Source organism: Anser brachyrhynchus (genome assembly GCF_964034855.1).
Source record: "Anser brachyrhynchus genome assembly, chromosome: 1".
Classification (NCBI taxonomy): Eukaryota; Metazoa; Chordata; class Aves; order Anseriformes; family Anatidae; genus Anser; species Anser brachyrhynchus.
Window position 1 is genome coordinate 45,341,677 of NC_137694.1, and position 18,674 is coordinate 45,360,350.

At 40.3% G+C, this 18,674-nt stretch overlaps 1 protein-coding gene across 11 annotated transcripts in view; it reads right to left on the reverse strand.

The window, feature by feature from the left end:
* Positions 1 to 1,799: 1,799 nt before the first annotated feature.
* The window catches only part of CNOT4 (CCR4-NOT transcription complex subunit 4), a 90,419-nt gene continuing 73,544 nt past the window's right edge, over positions 1,800 to 18,674 (reverse strand). For 8 of the 11 annotated variants that reach the window (XM_080595599.1, XM_080595604.1, XM_080595602.1 and 5 more), the window contains 2 exons: positions 3,927 to 4,139; positions 1,800 to 3,173 (listed from right to left, as the gene is read on the reverse strand). In XM_080595599.1, coding sequence (XP_080451725.1) covers positions 2,872 to 3,173; positions 3,927 to 4,139 — 515 coding nt within the window. In that variant the 3' untranslated portion in view covers positions 1,800 to 2,871. The remainder of the gene's footprint in view (positions 3,174 to 3,926; positions 4,140 to 18,674) is intronic. The other 3 variants (XM_080595598.1, XM_080595597.1, XM_080595605.1) reach the window with 1 other exon arrangement.

Sequence of the window (18,674 nt, forward strand, 5' to 3'; positions counted from 1 at the left end):
TCCCTGTACAGAATTTCTTGCAGTAGGAACAGTCCTTCACCAAAATCTTTGAGAGAAACTAGCAGAGCCCCACAGAGCTGAGCAGAGTGAAATGCCAGGTAGCTTCCTGAGCAAGGGCACAGGAATTAGTACCAGAGAGTAAATAAAAACAGGGTAATAGAAGCACAAGCCACCCCACTGTCCACCTAAGCACTGATATATTTTAGTGTTATAACACCAGTGTTAACCAGCAAAAGCCTTTCTTTTGGGGCGGTGGGGCAGAAGGGGCAGAACCAGACAGAAGAGCCGTTCTAGTTACAAAATTTGTTGTAATACATTTGTCAGCAGGCCGACCACAAGCAGGGAGTAAGCTCTCCTGAACAGCTGAAGCCTCTGTTTAGTGGTAATAGACCACAGGCACTTTTCCTTCAGTGCATCCTGAACTGCCAAGGAGACAAATCAAGAAACGATGAAGGTACCAAGTTTCAATGAAGGTCCCAAGTTTCATGAATTGCTGTGTGAAATAGGAAGCAATTGCAGCTACTTTAAGAGTTTTAAGCTCTGCCTGTTTTCAGCGTCAGGAAGAAAACCCGTCTGAAGAGAGGTATCCGTAACAAGTTGGGGAGGGAAGCCCCCGGCACCCCCTCCACCAGCTCCAGAAGATGGCTCCCCCCCCGCCTGCCCTGCTGCCCAGGCCGCACCACAGCAGAGGATGCTCCCAGAGCAGTGAGCTTCTTCTGCTGAAAGCGGTTACAGTGGGGATTGGGCTGACTGGGTCCGAAGAACTGTTGTTATTTTGGGGGGTGTTGGCACGAACAGGGTGTAAGCCCTCTTCCAAGTAACCAGGGCACAGGGCTAAGCTGCAGCAACAATGCCTGCCCAGAAAGAGTGCATTGAGTTCAGCTGTCAGACAGCAAATACAGCACCACGAGGAACGCAGGTAAGAGCAAAAGCAGGCAGCCACCACCACGCGGTTTTGTAAAGCAGGGTGTTTAGAACAACTTCACGCAGGTTCAAGAGCTGACAGCAGGAGGCTGGTTTCCCCAGCCCAGCAGCTCAGGACTGCTCTCCATCCCAGCGCAGGCTGAGGCCAGCCTCCCTGTACGAGGTGCCTGCAGTTCGGAGCTGTGAATTCCCCTCCTCACCCCTGCCCACTGGGAACATTTCAGGAGGGCAGCCAGACTGTACAGCTGGCATCTGGTGAGAAATCCTTTGCACAGGCACTTGTCGTAGCTCAGGCTCCCAGCCATCTCTCATGAGCTATGCAGAGAAGACTTCGATCCAGCACTCAGTCATAAGGTTGCTGGTTTTAAATACCAAACCTGATCTCTGGCTGGAAGCGTAAGAGCTTGTTGGAGGCTTTCTGTATGCTGAGAGCTTTTCATCCACCGCTGCACAGTGAAAATATTTTACACCTTTTTTTAAAAGCAGAGATGCTGAAGGAAACAAGTCGTAACTAGAATTCTCTTGCCACATATTCTGACATTATTATATGCTATCTGTCCCAAATGACATCGTATTGAATTGAGAAAGCAAAACCAAACTTTTTATGCTTCAGATTTAGAAGGACAACAATAAAGGCTAAAGACACTCATCCTCCAACTATTAACTGAGTAAAGACAACAGAATCCCTTTAAAAAGATTAGCATTTCTATGCTTTTTCCACCCTTCAATACAGAAGTCACCATGCAATGCAGCATTTCATGAAAAATTAACTCCAATTCGGACAAACAGGAGGAAGAAATCATGCAATGACACACGGCTTTACCAGATGCAGTTCTTCAAAATCCAAGTTTAAAAAAAGAAAGGCAAACACAAAGTCATCATCAAGTTTTCTGTTTTATTTAAGATTTTAGTTTTAATTCTGAAGAAAGAGGTACATTTCCTTGGTTTTAGTTTTAGCGTTGGGTTATAACCATGTTTATCTGTTTCTTTCCTGTCTTTTCAATACTGCACAAACGTCCAGAAACTACAGGGTTAAGTAAAAGCTGCAGGCAGAGGAGGTCAGAGGTTGCTCCTGATGGTGATCATGTGGCCCCAATGCAGTGCTATCCCAGAGTGCCCTAATCAGGTGAATCTTTGTTTTTTAAAAAAAAAAGAAAGAGAGACTGACAGAGGAGACAGAAAGACTGAAGTAAATATCACTCGTGTTTCAGCTGCTTATAATTATATTATGTATACACTAGGTATTAAATCTGTGAATACTTTTAAAACATTAACGTTTACTTTAAACCTAAAGCCAAAATTAAAAAAATCTTATTCTCCCCTCTTTAAACCACTCTTCAGCAACATGCCAGTTACTCATAGCTCTAAGTGTTTTGTCTTTCAACACACTTCATGTCAAACCTCTTACTGAGTGACACAATAAAGTCGCCTTTTCTGAAAAGAAAAAAAAAGACATAGCATTTTCCCTGTGTAGTGCCACACTGAATGCAAAAACAAATGTTAGGCCACTGCTTGCCCCACATGTTCAGTAACTTCATTTAAATTAAATACCTTTTCCATATTTCTGCATTGGATTCTGCATTGCATTTTTCTCCTATTGTAGACTGACACTTTTCCACTAGGCAGGAATACTCATGTGCAAAAAGACATAAGACAGTAATATTCTCCTTAAGCATTGAGGCTGCATTTTGATTTCTCTCTCTCTTTTTTTTCTTAGGATATTTAGGAATTATTTCAAACAGTGTATTTCCAACACTGGCTTCAGCAGAAACTTAACAAGAAGATCTGGTCATGACCCTGCGATGGCATTGCATTTGGGGGGGAGGTTTGATCAGGAACTGGATTCTTCAGAAAGAAAGATATGACAGGGAACAGTAGGTGGGCATAGGGAGGAGTCAGGGTGGGACACTTCCTGCATTTCTAACGTTTTGTTTTTTTCCACCTTTCCTAATGACGATCCAGCGCTGAGCTCTGTAGTAGATCTGTGGGCGTTTTACTGGGGGGTCTGAAGGCTGTCTGAAAGCCTGGGGGTGGGGAATGGAAACTGGTGGGGTTTGAAGGAGGAGAGTAGGGATTCCAACTGGCTCTGTGCAGAGGGATCTGTGTGCCGAAGGGGTTACTGTGGTGTGTCTGTGACGGCGCTGCACTGGGGCCGTCCACCTCTGTGAGGGCCTGAAGAGATTTTAGCCAATGTGGAGGATTGTCGTCTTGAAGGGTGTCTAAACTGTTTCCTGTGGAGGCTGGGATACCTACAAAGAGAAGAAAAAACAGGATACAGGCAAGTCAGAGCAGAAACAATAAGCTGAGCATGAAGGAGGTCAATTTAACCTAGCACAAAACAGTGAGAAAACATCATTAGTTTGTACAGATAACACATTTTACATTATATGTTATCCTGCCCACAAAACATTTAACATTTAAATCCAGACAGGAGAAAGTGCCCCCTCAGAGCACTCCTTTGTAAGATACACGTTTTTCTATCAAGCATTCTGCACGAGGACTGCGACCCTGTTTCCGTGAGCTTACCACACCAAACCCTACCTGTGCCCTGCATGCTTTTCTTCCTGCTCTGCCTACTTGAATCATGCTTCAGCCTCTCTAACAGGGAAAACACAACCAGACAGCCTTATAAAATAGAGCTTTATAAACAAGTGGAGTACGTCCCTTTTTAAATAACATAGTCCAGTTACTGATTCCAGTGCCTCAGGACCAGCGGCGCACAAACCGGACATGCCATCCTGCAGAAGGGACACCTAAGTTGATCCTATAGATAAGCACTGATCATCCTGACTGCCTGCAGAGGTCCTGGGCATGCACTGCAAAGGGTTACGTGACAGTTTACGCCTAGCGGTTCCACAAAAATTCCTGGACCCTTGAGGTTTTGTGGATGGAAGCTGGAAGAGACCACCGCATACTTTTTTTTTTCCAAGATGTAAATCAGTTTGTGCCAAATACCCATTTGATGGTTTGCCAGCGGAGCTGAAGGAGTGAGAAACGATTACCTGTGATGATTGCGGGGTCCATCCAGCTGCCAGGGCTGTCCCAATTCAGGCTGTCGGTGGTGGCAGTGTTGGACGTTGGTACACTGTGGTTGGCGTTGGAGGGGGAAGAAGCATTGGGCAGTCCACCAAAGTTGATGTTAATGTTCGGTAGAAGTGCCCTTAGCCCGTCCTGCCATTCCTTCATATTTAAACTCTCTACAGAACTGCTGTTGTCTGGGAGATTTACCAACAAAAAAAATGAAAGATAAAAAAATAAAAAGCTGAAGTTAGAAACAGATGTCCTTCTTTGGTGGGGTATGGGATTTTGTTTTTACTTGTTAAGCTAAGCATTTAATACTTTCCCTGTCCAAAAATTAGGGTAAATGTTTATATGGTTGATGAATTATCCAGAGGGACTGGCAGGTTTTAAACCAAGTGTAAGTGGGTGGGAGAAAGATTTAACTCCTCCCCCATTACATATTTCCCCATTTGTTTTTTTCAGTTCAGAGGCTCAAATAATGAAGGGCACAGTGGCTCCATTATTGATTAGGGAAAGCCTACCAGATTCTTTATGAAAGGACCTCTGGTGCAAGCTAGGTAACCCAATTCATCTGCTTTATCAATGGGCAGCAGGCTCGAAAGGGTTGTTTTCTTTGAAGTATATTAAAATGAAGAAAGGCTAGGTAGGGCTTTGCTATAGAAACCGAACATGATTAAATTTCCTGAGGAACCAGGAAGGCAGGGAAATATCACGAAAGTTTTTTGTTTTGTTAAAGCTTGCTCATTCACAGCCCTACAGATGTTCTTCCGAAGAAAACAGTAACTAGGTTCTCATGAAGCTGGAAGGAACGTGATTTCCTCTTGCAGTTGAAGAACAGTAGCAAAAATTCTTTAGAGACCCGTCAGAGTCATTTCTGGCACAGCAACATCCTCAAACTTTGGTTAGAAGCAAACCAGCTGGATACTGCAACAGTCAAATCTGAACTATTTGGCAAAGTTTCAAGGCATGTATTGAAAATGGACAACAGCACAACTTGGCTGTTCGCACTACAGCAAGTGATCCCCACACACAAGTGGTAAACCATGCTATCTAGAACAGACTATCAGGTTGCAGGATCCATTTCCTGCTTTAGGAATCCCAAAGCAAAACAACACAAGAGCATCCTAGTATTTCATCTGCCAATACTGCAAGTTAATATTAAATACAGCTTTCTGTCAAACATATTTGAAAGGAGAGCGGTGGGTAGTATGCTGGCACTGCACCGTGACAAAAAATAGAATAGACTTTTTTTTTAAAGCCTTCTCTACCTGTCCTAATTGAAGAAAAGACCTTGATGCCAACTAGCAGTGTTACTGTGAGATACGTGCAGAATACTGCTACTCCAACAACTGAAGAGATTTAAGTCTTCACAGAAAATTAGAGAATATCACTAGCTTGCAACTCTGTTTGGAGACTGAAAAAGGTAAAGTCACTTGCTATCAAAACTTTCCTTAGCAATTTTTGTAAAGGGCAATGCCCAGAAAGAGCTGATGTCTCCAACAATCCCCTTTTTGTAACACATTCTTGAAATCCTGTGCTTTCATAATGAACTTTCCCTCCTGAGACTGATTTACATATATATATATATACACACACACACACTTATATGAAGACTAAACTTAAGATGTTCTTTCTGTATAGAATTAGAGCAATTTAAACCACAACAGTAAGTCATATTTCAGCCCATGCCACCAGCTGAGCTTCAAAATTAATTACTATGCTGATCTGCTATACCCACTTCACCTATGATGACTACTGGGACAAAGCATTCACTTCTAACCCTCGGCATGCCTAACACAGTTTGTTCCAGCACAAGCATCTGTGTGCTTCAGTGCCCACAGGTAGCAGGACAGCAGCTGAAATCTAGAACATCTGTGGCCAGACTGCTGCTGCATGCAGGTGAAGCAACCACTCTTCAGAGGTTAGCGCATTAAGTACCTCAACTAGAATGGAAGCGAACTTGAGCACTGCAGTAAGCAAAGAAACAACAACTCAAAAGTCGTGGTAGCAGTAAACCCTAAAGCCTGCCCATAACTATATGCACCACGCTCCATCTACAGATCCAAATTTTAAGTGCTTCAGGAGAAAAAAGCCCAAGCAGTAACAGAACTGCAGCTCTGACTCCACCAAGTATCTCAGAGCAGTTTCAGAAACCTTAGCACATAGACGTGAGAAAAGCAGCCCAGCATCCCAACTTCAGCATGCCTGTGTCCACACAACCACGTGAAGCAACAAGTGTGTTCAATGGGGCTGGTCTGGAAGTCACATTGGAAGAAAAGAGCGGGCTTATCTGTGACTTGTTCTAATCTCATTTAGCACTGAGCTGTACTGCATACAGCTGGCTTTCATCTGTACTTTCTTTCACCGTAAATCAAAACCACTCCCTGTTCTCTCCAGAACTCACTCACTTCCTTGCAATATTAACGCCCACAAACCTTTTTAAATAATTTGGTGTAGTTACTTCTTCATTCAGACCTATAAAATATATATATAATTTTTCCAAGTCTAGTTACATGACCCTGGGGTTGAAAAATTTGGAATTTAAAAGACAAAGCACTAGCCAGAAACATCCTTGATAGATTTTTGCCCACAATCCTCTCAACATCCATAGGCCTATGAGAGGTAAGTTCCAAACTTCAGCTCTCCAAACAAAAATAGCCGACTCACCATCACAGAAATAACTGTGGTAGACTCCCCAGGGCGCAGTATCAGTTTCCACTATTTTCTTACACCACTGCTTCCAAAGGCATGTGCAAGGAATACAGCTCATTTGTAATTACTTCTACTATGCAGGCAAAAAGCATGTACAAGATGCTTACTAAGACCACATGTAAGCAAACATACTTGGAATACCTGTGTGTTGGGGATCTGCAAGCTTGTGATGATCTTAATCACTGGTGTTACTAACCCCAATACGCCCTCAAAGCCCGTGAGACAGCAAATAAGCTACACACCTGCAATATATGCCTGTACGCATGCACACAGTATAATAAATAATGTCACTGAGAAAGTCTGATGAAGTCAAAGCCACCAAGAAGACAACTTTTAAGTAATGGGATAGGGAAATAAATAAGGTATGGCATTATGCTGTCTTGGGCTAAGAAAAATGTTGACTGTTGTCATGTTATTTGCCATATACAGAATGACAGAGTACCGGGTACATAAGAGTCCAGAAGGATAACAAGCATTTGAAATACAAGATTTTTCCATGGAACCTTTTCAAGGAACAGAAGAAGCTGGCACTTTTTGTTGAAGTGACAGGCTGTAAGGCAGGCACAGTGTACCATTAGTATTTACCATAACGGAAGACAAGACAAAGGAGGACTGTCCTTTGTCTCAACTGTCAGTACAAAATCCACTTAGGATCACTGAATGCAAGAGAAGAAAGTCCTAGAAGGATTCAACATCTATATATATCTTTTTAATTTATTAAAATCTCATGCTCCTAGGTACAAGCAAATGACAAAACTCCAAAAGATGTGACTTTCCCAGACAGTTGTGTTTTATGGGGCTAAAAAAGCAAGCTATGACAAAAAATACTGCTCTCTGACACCAAAGAAAAAGCAAGCACCACATTACTCAGGTGCCTGTAACAGTTTTCTAGCTTGGCTAATAAAAGCACCATAAAAAACAAACATGACCAAACAAAGCTGCTCAGCTTTCTCAGACTCAAAGCCTCCAAGGAGAAGTGCAGCAATTACTCTTACAGCATTTGGTAAGGGGTTACATGCATTGATGGGTAAGGGTAGATGGGATCGACAGAGATTGCAAAGCCCTACAACACCTCCTGCACTACCTACTGACTGCGACCAGGTAGGACAGCCAGTCACAAAGCAGCCTGATGCAAAACAGCGCCTGAGCAATCTCGGGGCACCACCCAGCAAGACTCAAACCACACAGTTAAATCAGCATGCCTGTGCTGGAGTCTGACAAGTTTTAAACATGAGTAAGTGAAAATGCAAAGTACTTCCACCACCTGAAGAAAGTAAATAAGACTCTTCAGCTAGTTCATTCTTTTTGTTAACGAAGTTTATGGTTGACCATAAAGCTAGTACCGTGTTTATAAACAAATGGGTAGCTTCCCATTACTACACATCTACTAAAAAGATTTTTTAAGTCATCTTTCTCAACTTTATTCCCTGCTACCAAATAGGTTTGATTTTTAACTGGCTAGCAGCCTGCTTGGTTGGACACCACAACCTATGAACATGAGAACCAATACTCTACTACTCCTTCCCTCTCTCAAAGAGTGGAAATGTTGTCTCCAACGGCTTCATCCCAATTTAAAGCAGGATGTCCAAGGACAGTGGGAAAATTGGACAGAGTCCAAATACAGTTCACATCAATTAAAAGATTTTATACACCAAGATCAACTGGAAGCATTTTAGAGCCTCCTCCCTTCCCACCCCCAAGCCTTGTCCCCCGGACAAGAGAATAACCTCGTGAAGCTCCCCTGAAAGCACCACTATTTGCACAAAAATGGGCACAAACAGATCACAGACTATATTAAACTTCAATTTTCTCTTAATGCGCATTTCATAATCCCGTCTGCTCTAACGGAAACCTGAGTTTCCAGAGGTGAACAGACCCCACCGTTCTGGCACGGAACTTTTTCATGTTTCTGATGTAGTACGTCACCATGAAATAAAAGCATTGTACCTAAATTTTAACAGTTTAGGACTGTCTGAAACAGAACAGACAAGGGAAAGAAAATGCTTCACCACAGACATAACCTGTTTATCTATCTACCATAAAGCAAAAATACTTAGTTATTTTTAAACAGATACTACTGGGAAGTCTGATCTGTATAAAGCTGGTGACTTTATGAATTTGTAATGAAGTCACTGCCCCATCATGACATCCTAGCAGACAGTCTGCTAGTCTTACTGCACTGCCTTTTATCTGCAATGTTTTGACATTGTTCCTTCAAATCAGGTGGAACAACATGTATTTGGGGAAGAGACAGTAAAGGGGATGATAGCCAAGCAAAAAAAAAAAGCATGGTTCTGTTGTATGTAATCAGTACTTCAGAGGAAGTTTGCATAACTGTCAGTTTCATGACTTCATGAATTCTGACAGACAACACTACAATGCAGACTGTTTAAAACACAAAGGTTTTTCAAATTTGGCTACCCCACTTGATCCTTTATATCAAGGGTAATGGGATAGCACATCTGAGTTTCATTTTAGTGGGCTTGTCTCCCACCAAATAATGTCCTACAAAGACTGGACCCTTTCAAATCATTGTCCTAATTCCAGTACAAGACTATGATCAAATCTGTATCAAGGTTCAAACAGCACATTAAGGAACTAACAAAGATCACAAGACCATCACATTAAGTGAATGTAAAGCAAGTGCAGTTCTTTGCCAAAATTATATTCCAAGCTAATACAAGAGCCTGACTGTACTAATTGCGTAAAACTTAAATATCTTTATGCCAGGAGTCCTAACTGTTCTAGTCCTGCTGAAGAGCAAACAGTCCTGCAAATCTGGGTCGCAATTATTTGTTTATTTTTGAAGAACCCATCAGTATGCCGTGTGTATGACCGAGGCACACAACAGTGCTAGAGAAAAGCCTCAAGTAAGCAAAAGCAATTCAGAGGGAAACCACTGTATAGGAAAAAAAATAAACCTATTAGCCATGTTGTGTAACTGCACAGGTTAGCAGCACCAGAAGCGCACAGAACAGCGAGGTACGCTCAGGACCAGAATGCCCACTGCAATGACCTGGCTATTAGGAGGCCCTTCGGAAAGCTTCAAGGACACTGTACAGTAACAGTTTTGAAGCCTTGGCAAAACAACCAGAATTACAAAGTTGGGCCCAGGACAGGAAAATAAATAGTTTAAAAAAAGAAAAGGAACAGGAAAGAGGACCTGAAAGAGTTCACTGAGTTTTTCCAACTTGAACAGAGCCAAGCGTGGCCACCAGCCAAGCATACCCTTGGTATGGCATCCCTATTAGTCCCAGCGTGCACTCTGTGCTACCCTTTTAACAGGTACCACAGGTAGCCCGTGCTTTCCATGAAACAGCTCCTTAACCTGTTCTGAAGTGATAGGGGCTTTATTTTCAGCTCAAGATTCCCCTCCACTATTGGTATTTCTCTTTTGCAAGAAGATATCCGATATTTCACTCTGTAGGGAGAAAGAGGAGAGGACATCCATCTTAAGATGAAGTGATTCCCGTCACATGAGAGAAATTTAAAAACCTTTCATTCAAAGCCTCCATCATCATCATCAGAACAGTGATGATAAAACCATACCTGTGTCACTTTAACACAACTAAGCGTGTTTGCTCATGGAATTTTCTAAAACCATGAGTAAAATTCTGCTCACACTGCTGTGGTCTGAAGGATTTCACTCTCAGACTTCATTGATTCTGCGTTTGTGATTTCTAGGAAACGTACAATGCTTAAACTAAATGACGAAGTGGCACACAGATTCACGATAGCCTGAAAACATCATTGTCAGAATAAGATTGAACCTGTCCACATTTAAACAGCGTCACTACTCATCGGGAATACAAGTAGCCACTTCATGTAAGGGAGATACCAAGTGACAGGAGTGCTGGAAGATAAAGCTGCTAAGGAAAACATGTAAAAGCCTCACAGACATTCTCTATGCATCAGAAGCAAGTTGGTGATCCAGGAAAACAGCTTTCTAAATATCATTCCCCAGAGCAGATTTCACAGGAAAGTCTTACGGTCACGAACTCAAAGAGCAAGGGAAACCAAAGAGCAAGGGAAACAGCTTATATACACACAAAATTTGTATATACACACAAAATTGGATTTGGTAATAAAGAGCACTGCTCTACTCTGAACTTTAAAGTAATGCAAGTAGAGCAGCTTTTATCTTGATCCCACATTGATTTCCACGGTTATATTAATCCCACATCTACCCCATTTAATAGACATCATGTAAATTAGAAAGGCACTATTTTTCATTTAAACCGCACTTTTTTTTTTAAAGGATGCCAGTAAACCAAACTACCGAGTACAAGAGGAATATATTGAATTCTGAACTATACACTTTGAAGGAAGAAAATCTTTTTTCTAAATAATTTTCCTTTCTGATGAAGGTCTGACAGTATAACCTTTAAGCTTTCTTTGACTAAGTAACTATTAAGACAGATATTCAATAGAAAGATTCATATTTACTTGTACGTACAGTGTCAGAACTTAAATCAGGTTTGAGAAAAGCAATTTTGTATTAGTATTCTATCCTTGTGACTGACTTGTACTTACCACAGCTCAAGAGACCAAATCTAATACATAATTATAGCAGCCAGCCACCTAATTCTAAGCCTTAAGAAAACTTCAAACCAAGATTCTCGCTAGCTTTGAAAAACATGCTGACATCAAGTCAGATGTTTCCAGAGTATCCTGGAGTATTCCAGCATTTTTATTACTTTTTAATTATTTATTGCTGAAAGTATATAGGATTCCAGTGTAAGACCTCAATCAAGTTGGGGTCCACTGTCCTACCTGCAAGAATGACATTCTGTAGTACTTCCATTTTAGTCAGTAAATATCCTTTTTCATGTGAGCTAATTCCTCATCAAAAAACGGATCTCATAAGACTAAATGCAGTTATCACCACTGATAATACTAAATCTTAATGTAAACCTAAACTGAGCTCATAAAGACTGTTAAAGGCACTGCAGTGAAGACAGACATCTGAATCCTACACATGGAAAGCGTGACTTAAAAGCCCAGGAAGATAAGCAATTTCCATTCATCTGAGGGAAAAAATAACTTTCACTGAAGTATACCTGATGCTTACTCTTAGTTTTTGCAGCAGATTTCAATCTTACTATGTTATCCTAACTGTCAGGAAAAAAAATGCTTTGACCTCAAATGAAAATCCTTTACATGTACCTGTGGTATATGCATATATACGTATGGAAGCAAAACGTATGGAATTTTCCCCGTGGTCAATACAGTAACTAGAACTGGTAAAGAAAACTCTGATCTTCAATGTCATGATCAATAATTAGCAAGAGTCTATACAGTTAAAAATTCAGGATTCCAGGAATTCCTATCCAATCCTCTGACCAAGGCTGTGAGAACAGCATTAGTACAATGAATGCATGCACTAACAAATTACAAACCCATTTTCAATTTCTCCATGTATGTAACCAATACAGCTGAGGTATATTTGTGGATACTTCATTCCATGAGAAGGTTCAAGAAACCTAAAGAAAAACAAACTCTCCATGACAGTAATTCTGATTACTAAATACTATCTTCCAACAGAGATGACCCACTTTAAATGTAAACATACACACAGGTAGGTATAGTTTTTTAATCGGTATCTTTGGGAACAAGCTAAAGTTCAACTGAGGCTGTGACAGGGAAGGAACCAAGAGATGACAAAGCAGGGAAAAGATCAGATTTTTTTTCCCCAAGAGAGATTTGGTGGCATTCAGAAGGAAAACCCTTTTCATAACACTGTTCTTTTAATTGCTGTTGTTTCTTTAGGGTATTTCACTTACATTCCTGCACCATTACAATTTTTTTTCTTAAATTATGCTCGACTTTTCTCAGTGGTTATTCAAGTTGTTTTACTTAGAAATACATTTATGTAGAAAGCTTATGAACTGCGTGCTTTTTGTTAAAACTCAGTCATAATTAGAATTTGTAAAATTGACTTGACCCGGAAAGATTTGAAGTTTCAAGTCCATTCACAAGATGTGGCCTCATTTGACAACGCTACTTGTCTGATACAGCTTTTATAACATTTGGTGAACTGCTCTTAAATAGTTTAATAGTGAAAAGCTCTTGCTTTTATGTAGTAAATTTAGTCTACCATCCCTAAAATACAAGCTAAGGCCACAGTGCTCATGCAGCTGAAGTTTCTTTGGTGAGACTACTGGGGACACGGAACAGTCAGGAAGGGCTGACTTCAAACACCTGCCCCGTGTTCGCTTCCCCTGCTTCTTGTTGGGGAGTTACCTGAAAGCTGTCAGGACTGATGGGCCAGAGTGCAAATGAGGTGAGCCACGCGGGCCAATTTCAGCCAACATAGCATTTGTTTCGAGTCTAGCTATGTTAACATTAGTCATTTCTCTGATGTGCTGCAGCCAAGAAAAGTTGGAGGATTTTTATTTTTATATTTACATCGTCACATTTTTCTTTCAAAGTAAAATTAGACATTTAAAAAATAGGCAAAAAAGCAGGATGCCTGTCCTTAACTGCCATCCCTAATAATCTTACAATTAAACATTTTCAAAAATTTAGTAAGAGCTTGAACCAAGCTCACAGAGATGAAGGAATAGGTATTTATACAGTAAGCTTTATTTGGAACAGTATCTCCTGTACAATCATAAGAGAAATTCCATAGGATTTTAAAACAGTTGCTATATCAACACCAAAAAGGCACTGGGGCTGGGGGGAGGTCAGATGAGACTTTAAAGCAGATGGAGAAATGGCAAGACTTGAAGGACAGGTGCTGGGGATGAGGTTCTTTCAGAGAGAATGACAAGATTATGTTGTTACGGAGGAGGGGACTTACTAGTGAATGCATAAAGTATATGGGAGTTGAGAAACACAATAACAGAGGTACAATAAAGAATATTCACAGCAGGCTTCAAACCATGCCATTTGAGATTGGCCCTGTATTTAATATTTTAAAAATTAATCAGAAGTCTCACTTCCATATACTGTATTTTAAACCTAGCGGCATTAAAAATACCTTCTTGCACCTCTGGAGCAAGGGAAGCAAGCAAGCCAAAAACTTATTTTCAAATTTAATTTGTTACATATGGTGCTGAGAATTTCACCTCTTCACTAGTGAAATACAAAATCAATTAGAACTGGAAATAAAAGGAGAAAAAGCCAGAGCTTATAAATAAGCTCTGACTTTCATGGGTGGGGAATGCACACAGGAACAAATGATTTCCAAAATAAGATGGGAGAAGGGGAAAAGGCCCACGAACCTCCATGACAAATCAGATACCCTGAGAAGAGCACAATATTCAACAGCAAAGATTAGACCAAGAATGGCATCGTATTTGCTGATGAAAATAGCACAGGGGATCTCTGCAATGGTTAGCAAAAGCAATACTGGAAACAAATGAGGGTCATTTCCAAACAGCCCTTTTCACATGACAACTTAAAAGCAGCATTCAGTCCTTTATTTTCAGGTGAGCAGAGATCTTGACATTGGCATAACATCCATTTCAGAGAGCAGCTGCCCTGTGCTCTGGAAGGATAGAGGCCTTCAGAGGTGTCAAACCCAGCACCTAAACTATTAGTTGCTTCAGTTCAGATTTTCAACGGATTCGCTGTTTTCAATATTTACACCTAATCAGATAAAGACTTCAGCTACAGGCAGCCATAGATCTCATCAGGAGCACAGAAAAGACAACATGAAGCTGCAGTGCTTTGGCTTGACAGAAAGCCAAATGTCACCGAAGACCATCAAGGGAGCAAGCAGTCTTCTTTAAAGGCTTAGAACAGAAAATTAATGGCCTAATGCATCTTACTCTTAACCCGCATGAGCATCTATACTTAATTTCAAACTGGCATTAAACCTTTCACATTGTCAGGCCAAGAGGAAAAGCGTGGCAAAGTGCTCTTTCAAGCACTGCAACAAAATAAAGGGACATGAGGCAACGCTGTTTAACTTGCACTGATACCACTAGGAGACAGGGTTTAATTCTTTATGCTTCCTAACTGTCTCTAGACCCACTTGACTATTTCAAGTATCTTAGATTTTTAGTATCTGTGGAACAGATACACACACAATGTTGTGTACCATTAGTCCTGGAAAAACTAGAATTAATCCATCTCATTGTAACTGAATTGAGAAGCTTTTACAATTATATTTTCTCCTAATTTGGAATTAAATTCATAATAATTATGCAATTAATATATGAAACAACAGCCAGTGTTTCAAAATTTTACTCACATATTGCATAAAATTGTCAGGAAAGGTGAGCTAATTTACAGCTTTATTCTACTTTTAGCTGGGTAAATTTTTTCTTTTTTTTTCCTATGTAATAAAATCCATGACTACCAAACACCCACTAAACTATTTTCCCATTATTAATAGACATGCATTTCGTTTTACCATCTGTCTCAAAACAGAGCCCTACTCTATTCTGTGACCCAATACTACACTTATGATTTTAGAATATAAAATCAGGTAATGTAGCAAAGACGATAGTGTATTAACTATCAAAGCTTCTTGATAGCCTAACAGCCTGCAGTAAAATTAAAAAAGGCACACATCTACTCATGGTGCTGTTGGTGCATCTTTCCTTAGTCATTATCTGCAGAATAAAGCAGAGCCCCTCCCCACACAATCCAGGGTAAGATTGCTTTTAGCAACAACCATGCTGTCCAGAAAGATGTCACTGAACTTTTATCCCGAGGCATATTTACACAGCAAGCCATCTAACCCATTCCACTAAAGCCTAAACTGGCCCTTACAATGAAACTATGGTACATCTATTATATTTTACAAAATCCTGCTGGACAGACAAGAAGGAAGGAAAATTAATTTGTGAATCAGTCAATCAAAAAGTTCATTTAAATAAAGATAGGGGACAACGGTATGTCTGATGAGTATGGCAAATTTCAAGTATATGCATAGTTTTAACATGAAGTCAATTGTGTCACTTCACTAGAAACAGCAGAAGTACTACTACTGAGAAATAGGCTACCACATTCAAAAGATTTTTTTTTTAAATGAGAACTTAAAACATTTAGGTAGCACCTGTGTCCTTCCATTTAAATCTAGCACGTGTTGCCAAATAGCTCTACTTGGAGCTATGGAATTAGAAAGACAGCACAGATCTGATTTGAAACTAGACAAAAGGCACCTTTAAAATATTACATTTAACACGTCAAACATGAATACTTCACATTCACGTGAATAAAACGTCTACATAAAGCAGAATCAGCAGGAGTTCAGAAGACATTGCTTTCTTCATACGAGCTTTAAAAACAAATACACTTAAGTGGAACCAACTAAAGTTGGGATTTAGAAAGCCTAGGAAGTAGCTTACTAGCTTTAAAAAAACAATTCATTTTGAAGAGTTTAAGGGCTGCTTGTTTTCACGTAAATTGAATGGAAAAGTTGAAAAGGGTTGGTTAAACACAGCATGCAGAGTAATCAGATGATGCACAGAACAAATGTTTTCCTTTTTTTTCCTTTTAAATGACTGGTCCAGTATCACCTGCTTTAGGAATTTGTGATCTTTCACGGTCATGTAAAAAATTTGGTGAGATCTCTCAGGAAATACGCAACTTTGACAGCACTTGAATCTCTGCTAGGAAACAATGTGAAGGTTTTGTTTACACTCAAGTTTCTTTTGCTGTTATATCTGAAACAGCCAAGTTGATGACATTTTCTAAAATACTTTAATTCAGACTAAGAACAAAGCTAACAGGTGCTTCAGATATACTACAACTAACCCCTCTGTATTGCAAAATGGCTCTAGTGATACATAAGGCCTTTCTACACCAGCTAGAGTCTGTTATAAACCACTAACGAAGTCATGCCTACATGGTTTCTTTACTCGTATACCACTTGTCTCCCTGAATCCATAAATCAAATAAGGAAACTAGGGAAGTCCTATAATTACACATCTGCTACTGGTAGATTAAAAACGAGCATAAAGAACAGGTATTACTCTTTCACAAAACACTGTTGTAAAGCTTGTGCACTAGATACAGTTTTGAAAATAAATTCAATACATTGGAAACTAGCAAGTCAACGTATCAAAAAAGAGGCATGAGGGCACCTCCTGATTTTCAAATTATTTGTACTTCTGAAGCAGTTAGAATCACTGCAGGAAACCCAAGACACTAAATGCTATACAAGTAGTACAACTTCATCAACTAGCACAAGAAATACCAGACCTCCTCTAGACTTCAGCCAATCTGACAACAAGAAAAGGAAAAAGCAATAATTTTGTTCACACAGATCACTTTTTTCAAGGTACATCAGAACTGACATGCAGATCAGCTGAGAAGCATTTGCATAGCAGCTACTAATGCTACCTAATTGTGAACCAGGCAACAGTGTTTTCTATAACAAGAGTTTAAAATCAACTCAAAGGAACTTTCCATAGAGACTACAGCAGATGTTTGCTTTCTGTTCTTAGCACTGTATCTGCCAAAAGTATTTTGAGATTAATTGGTTCTAGCAGTTGTATACACAAAAGGATACGATCAAGTACCATCTCTGTGGCCTTAAGACATATGGGGAAAGCACGTGACATGGGCTGCGTGCATCAACCAGGAGCACACAACTGGCTCTTCAGGAGTACCAAGCCTTACTACAAAGAAATCCACTTTCAAACTGCCAAAGGCAATTAAAATAATGCCTTCTAAAAAAAATACTTTGGCAAACTTGAGAATAATCTGCTTTGCAAACGGATCAGTTTTCAGCACTGAAGGATCTTCCTGCCCTCCTAGTCCACAAGAGGGTACTGTTACCAGGCCCTTCACAAGGAGGGTTTTACAATTCAGCAGTAAAGTCAAGACAAAGTCTTGCAAAATTCCTGTGAGTTCTCTGCAGTTTAGGGGAGAGCGAGCAACAACTTGCAGTACTATAGATGCTGCATTTTTGACTCAATGTCAACTCTTCTTCCCCACACACACATTTCAGTGCAAGCAGTATCAGTAATTTTTGTTTTAAAACTTTGTCACTGCTAGCATAAAGACTGAACTATTTGCATTTGTCATCTGGACAAAATGGTTAGACTATGAATCAGCTGAAGGACTCTACAGCAGTACCATAGCTTCAACAAGCCTCCAAAGAGGACAAAGAACAGGGAAACAGCCAGAATTAGCTCTTGCACTAGAGCATCAAAACAAAAGTGACTTGTTCTAGGTCACCTTCTTGCAGTATACCTAGTACTTCAAACACCACCCGAAGAAAGTACCATTGGCAACATCTCGAGACAGTTTTCTTCAACTCACGGCTACAGAGCTTACGGAGTTTCTACCTGCAGTTCCTTATAAACCTAACACAATTCCCCCCGCCCCCCATTAGAAAAAGAGAAGCTACGCAGGACAAGCCATATAGGAGCTGCAGAAGGATTTCAAAATTCCAGAAATGAAGTTTTAATCAGAACAGTTATTGTCAAAGTTAGCTCCTTAGTTGTAAAGCTTGCTGCAGGAGCCTCTCAGCTAATTCAGGGCAGCGAACGACCTGACTGCACATTTATTTTCCTCCAACATCACAAGCCTCACAATCAGGATGAAGCCTCTTACAAACGTTGCAAGCATCCATTCAGTGAAAGACTAACGTGATACAACCAAGGCCATCTGAAGTATAGAAATGAACAGCACTGAATATTTTATTATGCATTCATTTGGTTATGCACAAGAGGGAACAACCTCAGCCAAGACATGTGGCACAAATCGTTACAATTTTCTGAAGTTTTAGTAACTTTGGTCAGCACCTCACATCAACACAAAAGTCACGATTCACTTTCAGGGCCTACCCTTAAGGAAAGCCAGTTTGGAAAGACTGAAGAACCAAAATACCAGTCTGTTTTGGCACAAAATTAAGCGGGCACAGAATACTCCACCTTCCTTATAAAGCTCAATATTACAAGGCTAAACATCCAGATACTTTTTTTTTTAATGGAGAGGGTCTATTGAAAATGATGTTCCTCCCTCTCTTCATAAGCCTAGTATGACAGTTAAGAGACATAGTTCTACCACTTGTAGCTGGCTATTACCTTTTCCTGTCCTGACTCAGAAACTGA